Source organism: Lagopus leucura, unplaced genomic scaffold (assembly GCF_019238085.1).
Source record: "Lagopus leucura isolate 7727_CA_CO unplaced genomic scaffold, USGS_WTPT01 111-10_obj-0_obj, whole genome shotgun sequence".
NCBI lineage: Eukaryota > Metazoa > Chordata > Aves > Galliformes > Phasianidae > Lagopus > Lagopus leucura.
The window spans coordinates 99002-116229 of record NW_024968987.1 but is presented as its reverse complement, the minus strand read 5'-3'; the positions used below and the strand labels follow the sequence as shown (position 1 = coordinate 116229).

The window sequence follows — 17228 nt, the reverse complement described above, 5'->3', positions numbered from 1 at the left end:
CCAAGGTGGAAACAACAGGTATTACAGGTATGGTGGGCTGAAGGTGCTTGTTCTGAAGACAAAGCCTTGCATTAAGCTGTTGTGGGCTCTGAACTGTTAACGCAGTGCGGATCAGCAGTGATCTGGCATTCTGGAGCTAAGTCAAGAAACTTGCAAAATCAAGTTAAGTGGGAAAATCCTCTGGGTCTTGCTGGAAGCTGCAAGCACTGCAGGCAGCAGTGACCTTGGAGGGAGGAGTTGGGCAGTGGCTTCCCCTGTGCTCTAAGTCTTGAAAGGTAAGTTTGGATCGTAATGAAAAGGGCTTTTAACTCATAAGCAAACAAACTTCCTGCATTTTATTATCAGAGCGATGCACTGATGTGACAGCTTAAGTTGGAAGTTTAAGTTGGCCTGAAAGTAGCAGATTTTAGTCATTAAACTGCTCAGGCAGCTGTTGGATGCTGATCCCTGCCTCAGGTGTGCTCTGTGAGGGAGAACTGCCTCTGACCTGCTTTTCCTTTATTGTACCACCCAGCACCTGAGCTTCTCTTAGTTTTGAGATCCTTTATTTGAACGCAAGAGCTCAGTGACTGCTTTTTCTTGTTCTGCTTTCCACGGTCTTCTGACAGTAAGATCCATCCTGATGCTCTATGCCTCCTCTGTTTTGTTTTGTATTTCCTCACCAAAATGAGGCCAGAATTGGCAGAGAAGCAAGATTTTTGTGTTCTAGAGTGCTTCCATGCAACCATTGTGCTCTTCGTGTCTGTTTGTCACAAGATGCAAAGAAAGACCTGATATTAGAAAGGCTTCTTGACAGAGATAAGCAGCTCTGCCTGCTCAAATCTGATTAATGTCTTTCTGTAATTACCGCCCAGCCTCTGTGTGACCTATTTAAAAATACCTTGTCTTTGTGTTTGGTGGGGAGGAGCAACCTGCAGGGCCATGGCACTGCCCAGTGCTCCTTCCCCATGCAGTGCCACTGGACAAGGATTCATCTCTGCAGACTTGGGCACGTGAATGGCACTTTTCTGGGCAGCGTAAGCTGTGTCCTGCACAGACAGCAGAGCTCTGTGCAAACTGGCGTTACGAGAAAGCGCCTTGCATTTGTCTTTCTGCTCACATCTCTAAGGCAGAATGAGGGAGAGAAGCCTGAAATACTATAGTTTCACTCTTACTAATTTAAAAGTGTAAGCTCTGAACATTTGCTTTTTTTTTTTTTCCCCCTTCCCGATCCATTAAGATGTTCCTTAATCTGAATGCCACTTTGTGAAACAATTTTTCTTTTTTATCAGAGGAAGGCCTGAAATATCTAGGTAATTATTTAGCATTGATATCACCTCCTGTCCCAGTATCACTCTAGGTTAAGCAGTATGTCCTGCTGAGGACGTGGGCCAGATACAGAGCCAGCAGTCTGAGGCTTCACTTCCACATCGCGCTGTGGTCCTGCAGCTGGGTCCCACCAGGCTCTCTGTGTTTAACAAGAAGACGCAGAGCCTGAAACTTTAAAGAGCTCTTAAAATAGATGTTATAAAGAAGGAATAGTACTAAAATGACACTGTTGCTGAGGAGCTGTTGACTAAGTCGGTTTTAAAGATGTGTCCTGGTCTGTACTTAAAATCCTGTTAGCGCATTTTGTGATGTGACCTGTCAGAGCCATCAAACTACCATCAGGCTGAGGAAAGGGATCTGGTACTGAGAAGCAGTGAAGTTCTTTTACCCATTCTCTTGTTTGTAAATGCACAATTCTGTACGCAGCCACCTCGGAATGTTTATTTTGAATAGGGAAGGAGGTCTCCTTCCAGTGCAGTATGGGCTGATGGGTGAAATTTGGGTACGTCCTACAGCCCTGTAGAACACAGCATCTTGTGGTTGCTGAGGAACACACCTGTCTCCCAAATCTGCAGCAGCACATGTTTGAGGTTAGCACTCCTGGTTTTTGTCTTCCCTTTTGTCAACATTGGTTCTTCTTAACCGATGGCTCAAAGGTATTTTTTGGGAAGTACTGCTGAATACTGAATCCACACAGTGAGGATTAGGTACTTTAGAATTCATTTCACATTGGACTTAAAAGCAAGGTCAAAGACTCTGCAGAGGAAAGGTAGAGTCACTGTGCTGCTGACTACAGTCAGGTGAATAAATGTTCCACCCTCCCAGCTTAGCTCTAGTAATGCATTTTGTCCTGGACATCCAGCAAATTAAGCTGTTTAAGTCTTGGCTGCTGTGAATATATTATCATGTAGGAGATGAGATGTGTTTTTGAAACGCGGCCGGATGCCTACAGAGGACTTGCCTACACCTTCCAGGAGCCTTTCTTGTGCTTGGTTTAGATCGTAAACTGAAGCATCCATAAGTAGAAGTATTTCTTCATTGCAGTTAATATTTTTTCAAGCTGTCTATATCTGGTAATCAGACATTTCTGATGGCCTGGACAGTTTACCAAACAGTTTGAAGCAGGCTTGTTGTAGCTGCAGCCTTCCTGGGCTCAGGGCAGGCTGGGGGCAGCCCTATGGGATTTGTGCCTTGCTCAGGTTTTGCTGCTGAAATCCAGAAAGAGCAGCAGAGTCGGGGCAGTGCTCCCCTTGGTTCTGCTTCTCGTGAAGGAATTATTTTCCATGTAGTTTGCTTGTTTTGTTGGTGCAAAAATAAGAGTATTTTTGTACACTTCACAGCTTGTCTACTTTTTGATGTGTTTTCAAAGCCCGTGTAATTTCAGGATCCTAAATCTTTCTTTGATATAAGGAAAAATGTGTTTTAGTAAGTATTAAAATTAAATGGCTGTAAATCACAGGGCTGGGATATTAATCACAGTTTTGAAGTAACCAAAGAGCAAAGTACTTTCTCTAGGAATGAAGGATGTCGCTTCTCACCAAAGCAGCTCCAACATCAGAAGGCCTGGAAGGAGGCCAACGTGCTGTCGGGGAGAAGAACGAGCGTCGAAATTAAGAGATCACAGAGCCCCACGGTAATGAAGTTAATTTTAAGGAAATTAATGAATGGAAAACAACTAGTAGCACAAGTTGTTAGGAGCACGAGCTGCTTGTTAGTGTGCTTGGAGAGAATTTGGGAAAGAAGCCCCTTGGGGTTGAGTTCCTTGGGGGCGGTGGGGATGAGCTCAGTGTGTTGGGATGCGGTGTTGGTGCTGCGTGGTGCCAAACATCCCTTGCAGTGCCTCAGGCACCTCGCTCCTGGAGACGAGAAGTGCTTCTCACCCTCCTGACTGCTCTTAAGCAAGTCTTTGTACAGGGCCTTCTCTGCAGATGCTGTGCTGTGCCCAGCATTGAGCTGGGGCTGCCACCTGGCCGGCAGGTCTGCGCCGTGGGCACGCGGAGCACACGTGACGTGGATATACATAGCAGTTATTAGCTCTATTTCTGTCGGTGGCACAGAGAGTGGTTTTTCTTCAGGCTTATCTGCTGAAAAGGTATGCTGTCCTTATGAACACTTTTTCATGCAAATCTTTTAATAAGCCTTTAGAAAGGCTGACGGTAATAAAATGTTCCCAACGCATCGCTGTGAAGGCCCCGTGCTATTGCAGGTTTGGGCTCACCTTGCCTTTTTTTGGGGGGAGGTTCTCTTGAGCCATTTTGTTGTCCTGCATTGTGGGTGTGCAGGTTACCATACTGCAGTATTCATACCCTAAAGCTGATGTCTGAAGCGATGCTGAAAGCTTACAATTGCTTTTTCTTACACCATCATTCCGGATCAGACTTTAATATACTGGCCAATGATTCTACTGTTACAGGACAGTATTTATCAGGAGCTTTTATTTACCACTTGTTATATTAACAGTTTTTCAGGCACTCCTAATTGTACTGTATATGTGTATATGGTATAATCAGCCTTTACAAACTCTCTTTGTATCTTAAGGCTTACAGAACTGCCAGCACTTGACATGGCACGAAGGGTTTGGTTTTTCACTTTCTTGTGTATCATTGTATTCAACACTGATAACTGTGCCTAAACACTGCAAGTGTGCATGCACTGCTGCTCCTTCCTTGTTCCCTAATAGAAATATAGAAGAGAAACGTTGGGGCACAGGTGAAGATGCTTTGGATTCATTAGCTGGCATGGTGCACATATGTTGAGATTGTTTTCATGATGAATACGCCTTAAATAGTTAAAAAAAACAAAAACAAAAACAAAAAACCCTAGTCTCTGGACTTTGCTTTTGTAATGGAGATGTGGGTTGGCAGAGCTTTCATGCAAGCACAAAAATCAGCCCAGAAGCACAGGTGTGGAGATGTGGTGCTGTGGGTCTGAGTAATCTCTGATGTTTTCACCTTAATTCACTGCCATGTAAACAGGCACGTTCTTGCTGCTGACACTTTTCATTTTCTCAATGGCCATGTTATTCAAAATGTCTTTTTAATTATACTAAACCAAACACAAAAAACTGTACCACCAGTCTTTGAAGGAGTTACGTTTTGGGGAAGACCAGTGCCGATCTTTTTTCGTTGTTTTCAATGCTTCCCATGTGCTAAAAAATGAATGTTTTTAAAAAACGTCAGTGGTGCTGCCTTGCTGTGTGGCATAACAGCCATGGAATGATCTGGCTATGAGCTGCCTGACTGACACCAACCTGCTTTATGGCTAAGCCAGAGTTTGTTCCAGCCGCTCGGAGGACGCGTTGCATCAAGCTGACAGCTGCCCTATAAAGCGTGCAATCTGGATTAATTCAATTCTACTTTTATCACTTTAGAGAAAAGCAAATCCGCTGTTTGTGGTGTTTGTCATTAGCAGGCCTTCAGCCATCTCAGGTGCTTTTTCAGTCCCTGGGCTGGAGCTGCTGATCTGTCCTCTGCCCAAAGCTGCTGCTGGGTCCATCCTGCAGGGCCGTTCCTCTGTGTGCGTGCTGGGGTTCAGCCCACAGGGGCAGGAGGTTGGAACTGGGCCTGGCAGTGCTGCAGCAGTTCCCTTGTCACTTCAGGACCCGCTGCTTTATCCCCTCTTCTGTTTGGATCCCTCATTACAAGATGGACTTGGAGATGCTGGAGTTGTGCCCAGAGAAGTTCTTACGGTGAGCGGCGGAGGGAGCTGGGATGGCTCAGTCTGGAGAAGAGGAGGCTCAGGAAAGAGCTCCCTGCAGTTCCCTAGCAGAGGGTTGTAGCGAGGTGGGGGTCAGCCTCTGCTCCCAGCTAACAGCGACAGGATGAGAGGGAATGGCTTTCCTCCCTCCAGCTGTTGGCTCCATTGCTTTTGTTCCTTGGTAACTTATTTCCTTGGAAAGCCTTTCATAGTTCAGTTTCTCCAAGTTGGGCATTGTTCCAAAAACATTCTCTTGCAATAATTAGATTGCTTTGATTCCTCTTAATTAAATCATGCTAAGTAGGCTGTCTGCGCGTGCGGCGGAGTCTCAGGTTTAATGCATCTTCTGCATTTGGAAACTGGGGTTCAGGTTGGATCCAAGTCACAGTGCAGCAGCAGCACAGCATCCCACTGCGTCCCCTTCTGCAGAGGTTCACCTTGAGCAGTACAACTGCTCTGAGAAGTGGGAAAGATGATTACAGTTCAGCGTAAGGACGAATCGGGCCATGTTGGGACAAAATGTTTGTTGCAACGTGGGAAGCGCAGCGCTTGCTGAGGTTTGGGGGGCAGCTGCCACACGAAGCCTTTACCACAGGTCATCTGATTTGTTTTCATCCCATTCAAAATAAAAGGAAAACCTGTCGTTAGGTAGCGGTTCTGAGGCACAGCCATTCATTTAGGCACAAAATCCATAAAACCATGGGAATAACTTTGTGCAGCCAATAACTGCTGACGTTTCCCAGTGGGATAGAAGTTGGCGAATTGGTTTTCCCTCTCCAGTCAGACTCATTCCAGGGGGTTCCTGTTATCCCCTGCTGATCAGGGAATGCAGCATTGTTTTATTTATCCCCTGAAAGCGATGGGGCAGTGGTGGGGAGGGGTGATGAGACAACTTACTTTCGTCACTCATGTCTGTGATGTTGCAGTTAAAACAAATGCACGGAGCTGACTGGGGGATGGGATGCGCTGCCCTGCTCCTCGGCTCTGGGTGGGAGAGCTGCAGGAACCTCCCTTAGACCGGGAGATCCTAAAGGAAATTATTTGACTTTACTGTAGGGAGTTCTGTGTATTTTAATGATCTAGAGTCAGCTATTATTTATTCATTGATATGGATGGTTTTATAAGACATTCTTAAGTTTTTACTATCCCAAACTCATTAATTAATGATAGTGACATCTTTCAATTAGAAGTGCTGAGCAGTAACATGTTGTCCTTGCTTAGCAGTGTTATATGAATGTGCATCGTGCTGAAGACAGTCTTTCATTTCCCATAGGAAAGTATCCTGCTGTCCTTAATCTGCAAGTACTCTGCTGAACAAAAGATTAAAAGCATTGCAAGAAAAAGTAGGATTTTTTTTTCGTCTTTTTCATGCAAACTGTAGTTTCTCCTTCAAGTTTGCTATTTAGTCTGTTTTGTCATAATATCTACAGCTATCTGTATCTATCTCTGTGTTGTAAGGAAAAAGCACTTCTGCCTTTTGTGTTACGGATGACTGTGGTTGCAAATGGGAGCTCGCCAGGGCTTCTTTGGTCTCTGTTCTCCCACCTACCCTCTTCTCTCTATAACTTCCTGAAGGGAGGTTGTAGTGAGCTGGGGGTCGGCCTCTTCTCTCGTGTCATCAGCGATAGGACCAGAGGGAATGGCTTCAAGCTATGGCAGGGGAGATTCAGGCTGGACATGAGGAAGTATTACTGTTCAGAAAGGGTGGTCAGGCACTGGAATTGATGCCCAGGGAGGTGGTGGAATCACCGAGCCTGGGGGTGTTCAAGGAAAGGCTGGATGTTGTGTTGAGGGACATGGTTTAGTGGGAGCTATTGGTGATAGGTGAACGGTTGGACTGGATGAGCTTTGAGGTCTTTTCCAACCTTAGTGATTCTATGATTCCCCTTTAGAGTTTGAAGGCTTTCCTTCTTGAAGGAGAGAGCAGGACTCCTGGCAGCAGAGCTCAGCATGTCTGGGGATGGGCATAGCTGCGTTGTTTTAACACAGCACCAAGTAGGCAAAGTGTGTGATGGCACAGGCCAACATTTGTTGGTTTGTATTCAACCTTAGGTTGATTTCAGCAGTTATTGGAGATACCACTGTCCCAGAGGGCATGAAATGAAATAGCTGCTCCTCCACCCCACAGCTGGCATCCCCAGCCCATCAGATTGACAAATTCTGGACTTGTAATTACAGCACTTACTCTCCTGGTATTCATTCCATACCACTGAGAAAGGTCTTGAAAAGTTTTAAAAAAATAAAAATAAAAATAAAAATAAAAATAAAAAGGGGGATCATCTGGTCTGCTTCATTACTCGGATATCCATTGGTTGTATCGTGCACCTGAATGATGTGTAATAAACTGATGCTGGGGAGTCCTGAGCTGACAGGTAGGCAATTGTCTGCTTATTTACAGGCTCCCTCCTCTCCTTTTCATTCTCCTCCGCCCTGTGTTTCCCAGTGTGTAAATTATGTGTTTACAGTTGGGGTCTTTAGATCTACAGCCTTTAGTTTTAGGGTGTGAATTCACCTCCATTAATTGCGAGCTGTATTTAATATTTATGCTAACAGGGCGTGAGGAGTGTTCTGATGAGCTTGTTCTCCTTCAAAAAGGGGAGCTGAAAAATGACCAACCACTCTGGTTGTAGTGCCTGGTGAAGGTACCAGCAGGCAGAACGTGATTTAAGGCGCACGTTTTTGCACATCAGCACCTTGATAACAACGCTGAAAGAGGAGAGAAAGACGTGATGGGGCGACTGTGCTGAGATTAATACAGCCTCTTACCTTTCCTTAGTGTGGAAGTCCCCAGGAAGGATGAGTGTGTCAGATCACTGGCTCTTTCTTAATATTTTTTTTTTCCACTTGCTTGCTTTGCTTCATGGCTGTAATCATGCAAATGATACCATTCATTCTACCCACCCTGCCTACTGGCTTGAGGTACTGCATATTAATTGAGCAGCATGATACCTGTTTTTCAAGCTGCACAGATAAGCAAAACATTTTTATATTAAATAAAGTGCTTCGTGCTTTTTACTATGATATTTTAAGACTTTCTTATCCTTGCATGCTATAGAAGGAAGGTTAAAAAGCATTAACTTCTGAGACCTTGACTTATAAGCAGGCTTTCAACAGCAGATTTTGTAGATGTGTGTACAATTGTCCTACTCTTAGATTTGGTGGTTCTTTATTTCAGTATATCAGTACTTTTTAAGCCATTGTGATTCTGGATTCTCAGTCTCTCTGGAAGCCTGAAGAAGAGAGGGATGCAGGCTTTTATCTTTCAAAGGACATCTGGAAGACTTGCTGTTATTATTTGGCCTTGCTTCAAGAAAATGCACTTTTGAGTACGACAAACTAGCTTACTACATAGACATCTTGAACTCAGTCGAGCAAAAGTGTTTTGAAGTATTGGGTTCTTTTAACATTTTTTTCCCCCAAACATAAAAATGTGCTATGAATCACAAGCTTGTTGAGTTAGGTGTCTAGGATTGATAACACAGAGTCCATCCCCAAGGCTGTGATAGTGAGCCCAGGTGCTTCCAAAAGCGAGCTGAGGGCTCTTGATAGTTTTGACCTTTTCTTGCCCCTGTGGGAATATCAGGTTCATGTGTGGGTTGTTCTGCTTGTATTCGCATACACCAAGTTGGGGGGTACTTGGTTTTTAAAGAAGTCCAGTAACCATTTTGTCATCTTCTCCCAGTGTACCAAAATATGGAAATGCTTCTGTCTTAAGTAGTTGCTTGCACCTTAACTAGATATACGTGTATTTTTTTAACACTTATGAACAATGACCCTGTATGTCCACAGGCCAGGTACAAGCAGAGCCTGGATCCGACGGTGGACGAGGTGAAGAAGCTGTGCACATCACTGCGGCGCAATGCCAAGGAGGAGCGGGTGCTGTTCCACTACAATGGGCATGGAGTGCCCAGGCCGACGGTGAACGGGGAGATCTGGGTCTTCAATAAGGTGAGAAGCAGGGCTAAGGCAGCTGAATCTCCCTCATGGCTATGTAAACGCTCCTGATGTTCTGTCACACTGATGAGTTTTCAGGATGTGACTTGCCTGCAGGCGTTTGGTTCTGTGCCGACAGCTGTCTGCCTTCTCCATGTTCTTGAAGTTGAGTTCTTAGCATGATGTTAGCTTCGCATCCAGGTTGGATATTAGGAGCAGTTCATTCCCAAAAGGAGTGGCCAGGCAGTGTGGCACAGCTGCCCAGAGGGTTGGGGCTGTCACTGTCCCAGAGGGTGTTCAGAGCCATGCAGATGTGGCACCGGGGGATGTGGTCAGTGGGCATGGTGGGATGGGTTGGGGTTGGACTTGGGGAGCTTGGAGATCTTTTCCAACTTAGTGATTCTCTGAAAGCTCAGCTAACTAAATAGCTGTTGTCCAAATTGCATGAGTATGATTTGCAGGAGAACAATAAATCATTTAATTAAGCTCTCATTCCAGATCAGAGAGTACCGAGGAACCTCTGCAATATTCTGTGTATCTCTTATTTTTTGTAAAGACTTTCCATTTAGTCTTTTCATCCTGTTTAGCCATGATTTGTACAGCTATGTAGATCCTGTGCAGCACCTTTCTGGTGGTACCAGGTGTGATATAGATGTGATAGTAAAGCTGTTCAGTGTTCTATTAAAAGGTAACTGATTTCGAAGGGAGTCTTAGGAGTGTGTGAGGTGCTGCTGGTGGTGGGGGAGTGCATCCAGCTGACACAGCTTGCAGAGATTCGCTCCTATTTTATTTCAGGAACATACTGAACTTCTTTTCTCATACTTCTCATGTATTATTTTTGTAATTGAATGAGCATTCAATAATAGCTTGAAAGAGCAAGGAGAGAAAGGCAGGGGAGAAAGTGCAAAAGGGCATAACTTCATTCTGGTGCATCTCTGCTGGAGGCTCGATTAGTATTCTGACCACCATCCTAAATGATTATTTTGAAGCTGAATTTGGTGTTTAAGAACAAATAGGAGTGACCTTCTTCTTACTTAACAGCCAGTGGGTAATAAATAAGCCAGTAGGAATGCTGAGCAGAATGTGTTACACATGGAAGAAGAGGAAATTACTGCTCAATGAAGTTGTGTGCTGTGCCAAATGCTTTATTAAGAGCTTACTGGGTGTTTGCCAGTTTGCCTGCAGTTTCAGCTGGGGGATGTGATGTGGGCTCCTCTAGTTATAAAGAACTGAGGTCTTTTATGTATCTTTATGGACTGCTGGAGAAGAACCTTAATTGTCATAAACGTTGACAAGTGACAGTGAAACTTGGTAGTTTTTGCAGCACGTTACCAAATATTGACTTTTTTTTTTGGTAGAGAAGGAATTGGAAATAGAACTTTTCAGTGAAACAAAGCATCAAGATGCAGTCATCTGCTTTTCATGCATTTATTGTGAGCACTGCTGAAGTAATAAGGATCCATGTTGTCCATGTGGTTTTGCTCACTGCTGCTGTCTGACAAAATCACAGTGTGGCTTTAAGAAAAAAGAGAAACAGAGACTGCAAAGTTCAAACAAGTTTATCACAGACTTCTGGGGAACTCCTCTGAAAACCAGAGGAACGTTCTTTGAAATGCTTTTGAGCTTTTTTAAAGATATGGATTATGAAATTGATGCCAATTCACTCTCTTGTTCAGTTGTCGTGTCGTTCATTTCCACAGGCTGTTGGGAGATGTTGGTTAACCCAGGAAAACGTTTTTGTTATGAAACCCAACCCACAGAGTTCTGTTGTGCCCACAGCCCCAGCAGCACCTCACCCTGAGCAGCCACGCTAGGAAGCCATTATTTAACACTCTTTTCTCCTTCAACTTCTCTCGCTTGCATACTATTAGCAGGCTTGATAAGCTGTGTGTGACCCCTACAGTAATCATGGAACATAAATTTGTGCTGGTTTGTGGTAGCACAATAGTGGTCAGAGCTGCTGTCCTGAACTGCAGCAGCATGCTTTATAAACTTAAAGTTAAAACAACGTGTGTCCCTAAGATCTCATCAGTAATACGTGTCAGAGCAGGTTTTCTTTCTGCAACTTACTGTGACACCCTCGGGGTGTCCTTATGACAGGTCTGTGCCGAGAGTAAGTTGTTCGTGTGTCATTCCATCCTGTAACAATTTGCCAAGCTCCTGACTCCCTAAAAAATTTGTAACAAAACAATTTTTCCTATTGATTTGAATAGAACAATCAAAACTTTTTTATGTACAGGCAAAACTGGATTTTGGGCTGACTTGGTATTACCTACCTTATCTAACATATGGTCTCGAATCACTTCTGCCTTCATATACACCGACGTGTCCTTGAAAATTTGATTTTTGTCGAAGTTTTATTACAGCTATTTTAAGTCTCTTGAATTTAAATGAGAGTTATGATCCCATCCATCATGCTGCTGATGTTAATAGGAGCACTGCAGCTTTTACTGCTGGTTTCGGGCAGAGCTCAGCGCGGTACCAACATGAGCAGGTTGCCCTCTGGCTGCAGATGGAAAGGGTTCTGCAGGCAGCCACGTCCAGCAGTGACTCTTCGTGGGCTCAGATAGCAGAAATCTCTGTGTGTATTTTCAGCTCTGCTCTCGAGGTTGAGGTTCGACTCCTCGTAGCTAACTTAAAGCCTGAGCCTTCATCCTCTGTTTCTGTAAGGAGCTGTTGCTTCAATTAGAGGAAGAGAAGGAGGAAGATTGTTCATGTTTATAGAAGCAGAGCTGATGGTACTTGACTTTGCTTTGTGGGCATTATGATATTGGATAATTCTGAAAGTTGCACAGAAGCTAATAAAATCCTGAAGCGTCTCATTAAATTAAGATGGGGTGGCTGCTGATGGGCTGCGTAGTCTTAATTATCAGTCCTGATTTATTGATGGGATTTTCAGTTTGAGATGATTGATGTTAAATTAAAGACATCTGGTTTACATCTTTGATCAGCACTACAGAAATCTGAGCTGAAATGAGGACTGTTAAATGCTGGTTGGAAGCGTAAGGAGTGCTTTGATACACACTAACATTTCAGCATTTTAGTTTGAGTTCAGTGTTGCAAACAATACCACAGTGGAATCTGATGTGTTTTCTGTACTGACGTTGGATTTGTAGTTCTTATTAGTAGATGTTGGTTGATACTGATCTTGATTAACATGTCCAGAGTTCAATCCAGATTTTGTCCTGTGCTTTCAGAATTGGATTTTATCATATGTTTGATTACCAGTGGAAGTGCTGTTGTTGCCTCTCTGCCTCTTTGTAACTTCAATGTTTCTTTCTTCTTTCAGAACTATACTCAGTATATTCCTCTGTCCATATACGACCTGCAGACTTGGATGGGCAGTCCTTCCATTTTCGTGTATGATTGCTCCAATGCTGGCCTTATTGTCAAGTCGTTCAAACAATTTGCACTACAGAGGGAGCAAGAGCTGGAGGTGAGATCACGACCTGTTGCAACGCTTTTTGTTTCTGTTTGTGCAGTAGGGTTAAGTTTAAGCTTGTTTTGCCATACACAGCTGAAAAAAAAATGTTTAAAGCCACGTTGAAATCGAAATTAGTTTGCAAATGATTTGCCACTCCAGTCTGTCTGGTTTAGTTTGCTATTCTATTCAAGTTTGAATAATTTTTAATACAAGTGCTAATTAAATGGTAATGTTAATAGAATCAATTTGTGCCCTAATGGTCTTTTCTGCTGAGATAAATGCAGAAGTGAACGAGACATGTTTATTTTAGATTCACAAGTGTAGTGTGTGGGTATGTATTTGGATGCAGTTCGTGTTGTTGAGCCGAATGCAAAATCGTGAAACCAAATTAAATAAACCTGGTGCACAGAGGGACCATCACTGATGATTTTGGTTTCAAAGAATGCTTAAGCTGGATGTGTGTCTAATGGAAAGCTGCCTTTCATTGCAAATATAATTACTAATACATTTATTGAAGTAAATCCGAAATGCAGAGTGAAAGGTAAGGAAGCAGGAGTCGTCCTGGGATGCAGAGTTCTTTGCTCCCAGATCCCCCTGCTTGCTTCAGCCTGCACGGAAGGCACATTTTGGAAGATTAACTTTTTGTTCTCCTGTCGTTCAAAGAGATGGAATTAAAAAAAATCTTCAAGGAAGAATTTTAGTTAATGGGCAACTGACTGCAGCAAGTGTAACTGTCAATAGGTGTTAACACTAGCCCTGGCTCTAATTCCTTTCATTCCAAATGCCAGTTTTTGAAGATGCTTTTGTGATGACTTCTTGGCAAGCAGAAATACACCTAGTAACAGACACCAGCCTAATAGCTTCAGACATGTAGATCTTTCCAGTTTTCCTGTCCTTTTCAATCAGTGACTTTGCTGTACTTTGTAAAGATTCCTCCTGAAGTCTGTGGCTTGGGAAGAATATAAAACTGCAGAATGGATCAGTGGTGTTGGTAATAGATGCCTTTATGAAAACTACAGTCTCTTTAAGTCGAGGAAAAATGTCTGGTGGTCATCATCTGCTCTCCTTTTTCAAGTTTTTTTCTTTTCTTTTTTTGTCAGCCCACAGCTTTCATTGCCGTATCTTCAGCAGTCTTTCTGTTTGTAAAATAAGCCCTTAAGATTTTTTTCTTTTGTTTCCTCAGTCTATTCCTAAGCAGGTTAAAATGGACCCACCCTCACTCTCCCTCCTTGTCCCTGCTTTCTCTATGAGGCTCTTCTCCTTGGTTGTTGTGGGGCTCTGCATTGTCTCTGCTGGTGTCCAAGTTCATGAAAAGCAAAGTGAAGCTGAAACTGGTGCTCAGAGGGGCTGCTGGGGTGATCAAGATAATTGTTAGCCCATCTTACCAAAAGGAGATTAGAGGAGCTTGCTGTTTTCTTAATCAGATAGAGTGAAGGCTGAGGGAAGATGTGGCTGTGTGTATAAATTCCTTGAAGGATAAGCTTATGGGAGGAGAAGTATTCATAGGATAATGTTGATACAAGAGCAATTAGGTGTATAGCTGTCCATGAGTCAGTCTAGTCTACAAGATTTTAGAAAATCCAAAGGATAAGGTTCTAGAACAACTTGCTGGCTGGGATAATGGAAACCAACTATTTCTCCAGATGTAATTTTATGCGTCTGAGAACATCCATGATGTGAGATGGATGCTGGAGGTTGCAGGAGGCCATGCCTGCAGACATTGCTTGCGGAGATTCTGATATCTCAGCGTTTTGCAAACTGGTCCAATCAAACCTCTTACTGTTGGGAGTGCTGTGTCGAGTTGCACTCTCTTGTGGCTTGAGTGTGCTGTGTGTATGAAGCCTTGGCTAATTCCTGAATGTTTCCTGGCTTTCACACAGTGCAGCCCTCTCCCAGTGTAAGCTACTGCAGTAGTCGACTATCAGTTATAAAGTTCTTATTCTGTAGTCACAGCTAATACACAGTTTTTTAGATACTGATAGTAATGTGTTTCTTCTTAATGTGCCTTCCATTAGATATCTAGAAATTAGTTGGTGAAGTTAATTAAGGAGAGAAAATACTGTGAAGCATAGAGAGGGTGAGGAAGGGATTACATGCCATGAAACTGCAGTAGATGGATAATCATTTGACACAAGCGACCAACTAAGAAATTGAATTTTCAGATTAAACACACATTGTAGCTCATGGTTTTCATTAAGTGCTGTGTGTCATACTTAGAACAATCAGAATTCATATTTTTTCCCATTATTCTTCTAAGTTTTCTGTGGTATTAAGTATGGTCAAGCAATCTTTAAAAGCATTTGAGAGATGGGCAGACAAGCCAAATATCAGTGACTTTCCAAGCAGATCTGGAGGCTTCACTTTGTGCAGGATGAATGTTTTCATCTGCAGTGTTACAGCATTGATCAGTGAGGGCTAGGATGTGGTCTTCATTTACCACAGGCTCAGATCCAGCCATAGGGATCCCTGCTTGCTGGCCTGATGCCATCAGATCACATATAGTTCTACCAGGACTATAAGAATTAATTACAACATACTTAGAGCTTGCAATTCCATTCTATTTAGTTCTTTGCTGTCTGTTGAATATAAAGGCTTTCTTTCTTAATGTGGAATCTAAATCTTACTCTGTCTTCATAGAGGCACAAAAGGAATAACTTGTGAGTGATAGGAAAGCAGTTAACGCTTCTCTCAGATACCTGAGGAAAGATAACACTGTGCCACCAGCACTGCACTGTCTTCTTTAGAGAGCTGCCTCCAAAACAGCCCTTGAATAGGAAATTTTAAGAAATGCCTCTTGTTAATAAATAAGACATTGCTGATCTGTGTGAGTGAAGGGCTGCGTGGCTGGGAAGAAGTACATCGGTTTCAGCAAGATGATGATGATGACTTCGTGTACCGGAGGCAGGGATCTGTCATGTCTCATCCTGGCAGGCACATCACAATTGGAAATACTTTTTATCTTCCACAAGCCTGCTTCTCTGAGGGAGGTGAGGAGGAAGGGCAGAAGACGCGGCTCCCTAAGGCACCAAAGCCAGCTGCAAACAGCACCCAGCCACTTAGCACCATGGCCTGGATGTGGTGGTGCAGGAACAAGTGTGATATATCAGATTAACGGTTCATTTCTGCAGTTGATCCTGCCTTTGGGGGGGGGGAAGGGAGGTGGAAAGTGTGTGGAAAGGGTTGTTCTAATATTTGTAACAGATTGCTGTTGTTTTCTTTTCCCAAGAAATATTTTTAAGAGCTGGAAACTGACCCCAGCTTTTGGAAACAGGAGTTCCTGCTGTTGCTTTCCTGCTTGATGTCCTGTTTGGCACTGCTGAGCACTGTGGCAGGGATTCTGGCTGCGAGGAGGTGCTGGGGCTGGCAGGACTGACCTCGTGCTGCTGTCAGGAAGCAGCAGGGGAATGGTTCCTACAGGGCTGGCAGTAACCTAGTTAGAAAACACCTTGCATATGCCTGCTTTCGAGCTTGCTTATAACATATAATGGACGTGAAGGCAATGGATGCTTTTAATCATCTCATTAGCTAGCTCTGATGATTCTGTGAGTGCATATAAATACAGTGCAATTCTAGAAAATTAAGCAGGCGTTTTAAGTGTGCTGTGCTAACAATGATAAAACAGTAGGCTGGAGATTTCTGATTAATTTTCTGTGTAATTGTGACATGGTGTTTCCTCTGTCTCGTGATTATTCCATATAGAATAGATCTGTAGTCTTAAGGCCGCGTCTGAGATGTGCAGAAATGAAGGCTGAAAAATGTCTTCTGGATGTGTGCTTGGCTGCAGTTTGGTTTTCAGATGCACTGTTTGAGTTTCAGACAGTGCAGCTTACAGCTGTGTGCTGGTTTGTTTTGCTGCTACCTGGCTGGGAGCTCAGTGTTGCAGTGGCAGTGCCTGTGCTTCTCCCCTCCAGCAGCACGTGTGGTCCTCATCAGAGCTGAGGAACTCACAGCTTTTGTTTTTCCATCTTCAGCATTAATTCTCAAAAAACTAGCTTAACAACAGTGTGGCAGAATGTTATCTGGCATTAGCATCATGTCTGGGGGGGGAGAGATTTTCTAATCCACCATCTGCTGGGAGAGAGGAACAATATCTTCTCAGGGGAAGAGGATTCTCATAGCAGGAATTCTGTCAAGCTAGCAAGTCTGGCCAACACTTGTGATAACGAGCTTCTGTGCTGGGTCACTTTCTCCCAGGTTTCACTTAGACGTGCCCAACTTGTTTTTTCATCAGGTGTTTGCTTCTCACTGTAGCTGCATATGCACATAAATGCTTTTGGTAACAGCAGTTTAAAAGACGCGCATCGTTTCCCTTTTCTGTTAGTCCCAGGCAGCAATGCTTGCAAATCTGTTAGCTCGTCCTTCTGTGAGTGCTCTTGCAAATAACAAACCCGAGTGCTCCTCAGCTGGGGCAGATATAGTTTGTTTTCAGGACAAATTAATTTCCACCATCTTACAGGAATGATTTCAGCCTGTTTCTGAATAATTGAAAAGTTAACGTTACCGCTGTTATTTTGTCTGAAAGGCTGTGGGTTGCCAGTTGCCCTGAATGAAGTAACAAGAAGTGAAATGAGAAGTGCTGTGCAGATGTAAGGGTGTTTTTTAGCGAGCTGATCCAGGAAAGTGTGCGTCGCTCTGTTCTGAGAGCGCGATTCTGCTGAAGAAGCTGTGAGATGGTTATGGGCTGCTGCAAGGTCTTCATCTAATTGCTTGTTTACAGAAACTGCTGAGACACGACGGAACGACAATTGTAGATAAATATGTATTATTAATAATTGTGATAACGTTTCACATGGGGAAGCATCACTCAGTTTGTTTACTGTTCTTACAGTTGTGCATTAGTGCGTTCTTGCTGCTTTGCTTTTAACCT

General features: G+C 43.5%; 1 protein-coding gene across 4 annotated transcripts in view; it reads left to right on the top strand.

Annotated features, from left to right (window-relative positions):
* Window positions 1–17228, top strand: part of RPTOR (regulatory associated protein of MTOR complex 1) — a 118624-nt gene that overhangs the window by 18424 nt on the left and 82972 nt on the right. For all 4 annotated transcript variants that reach the window (XM_042894866.1, XM_042894865.1, XM_042894864.1 and 1 more), the window contains exons 4-5: window positions 8794–8952; window positions 12227–12373. In XM_042894866.1, the coding sequence (XP_042750800.1) occupies window positions 8794–8952; window positions 12227–12373 (306 nt within the window). The remainder of the gene's footprint in view (window positions 1–8793; window positions 8953–12226; window positions 12374–17228) is intronic.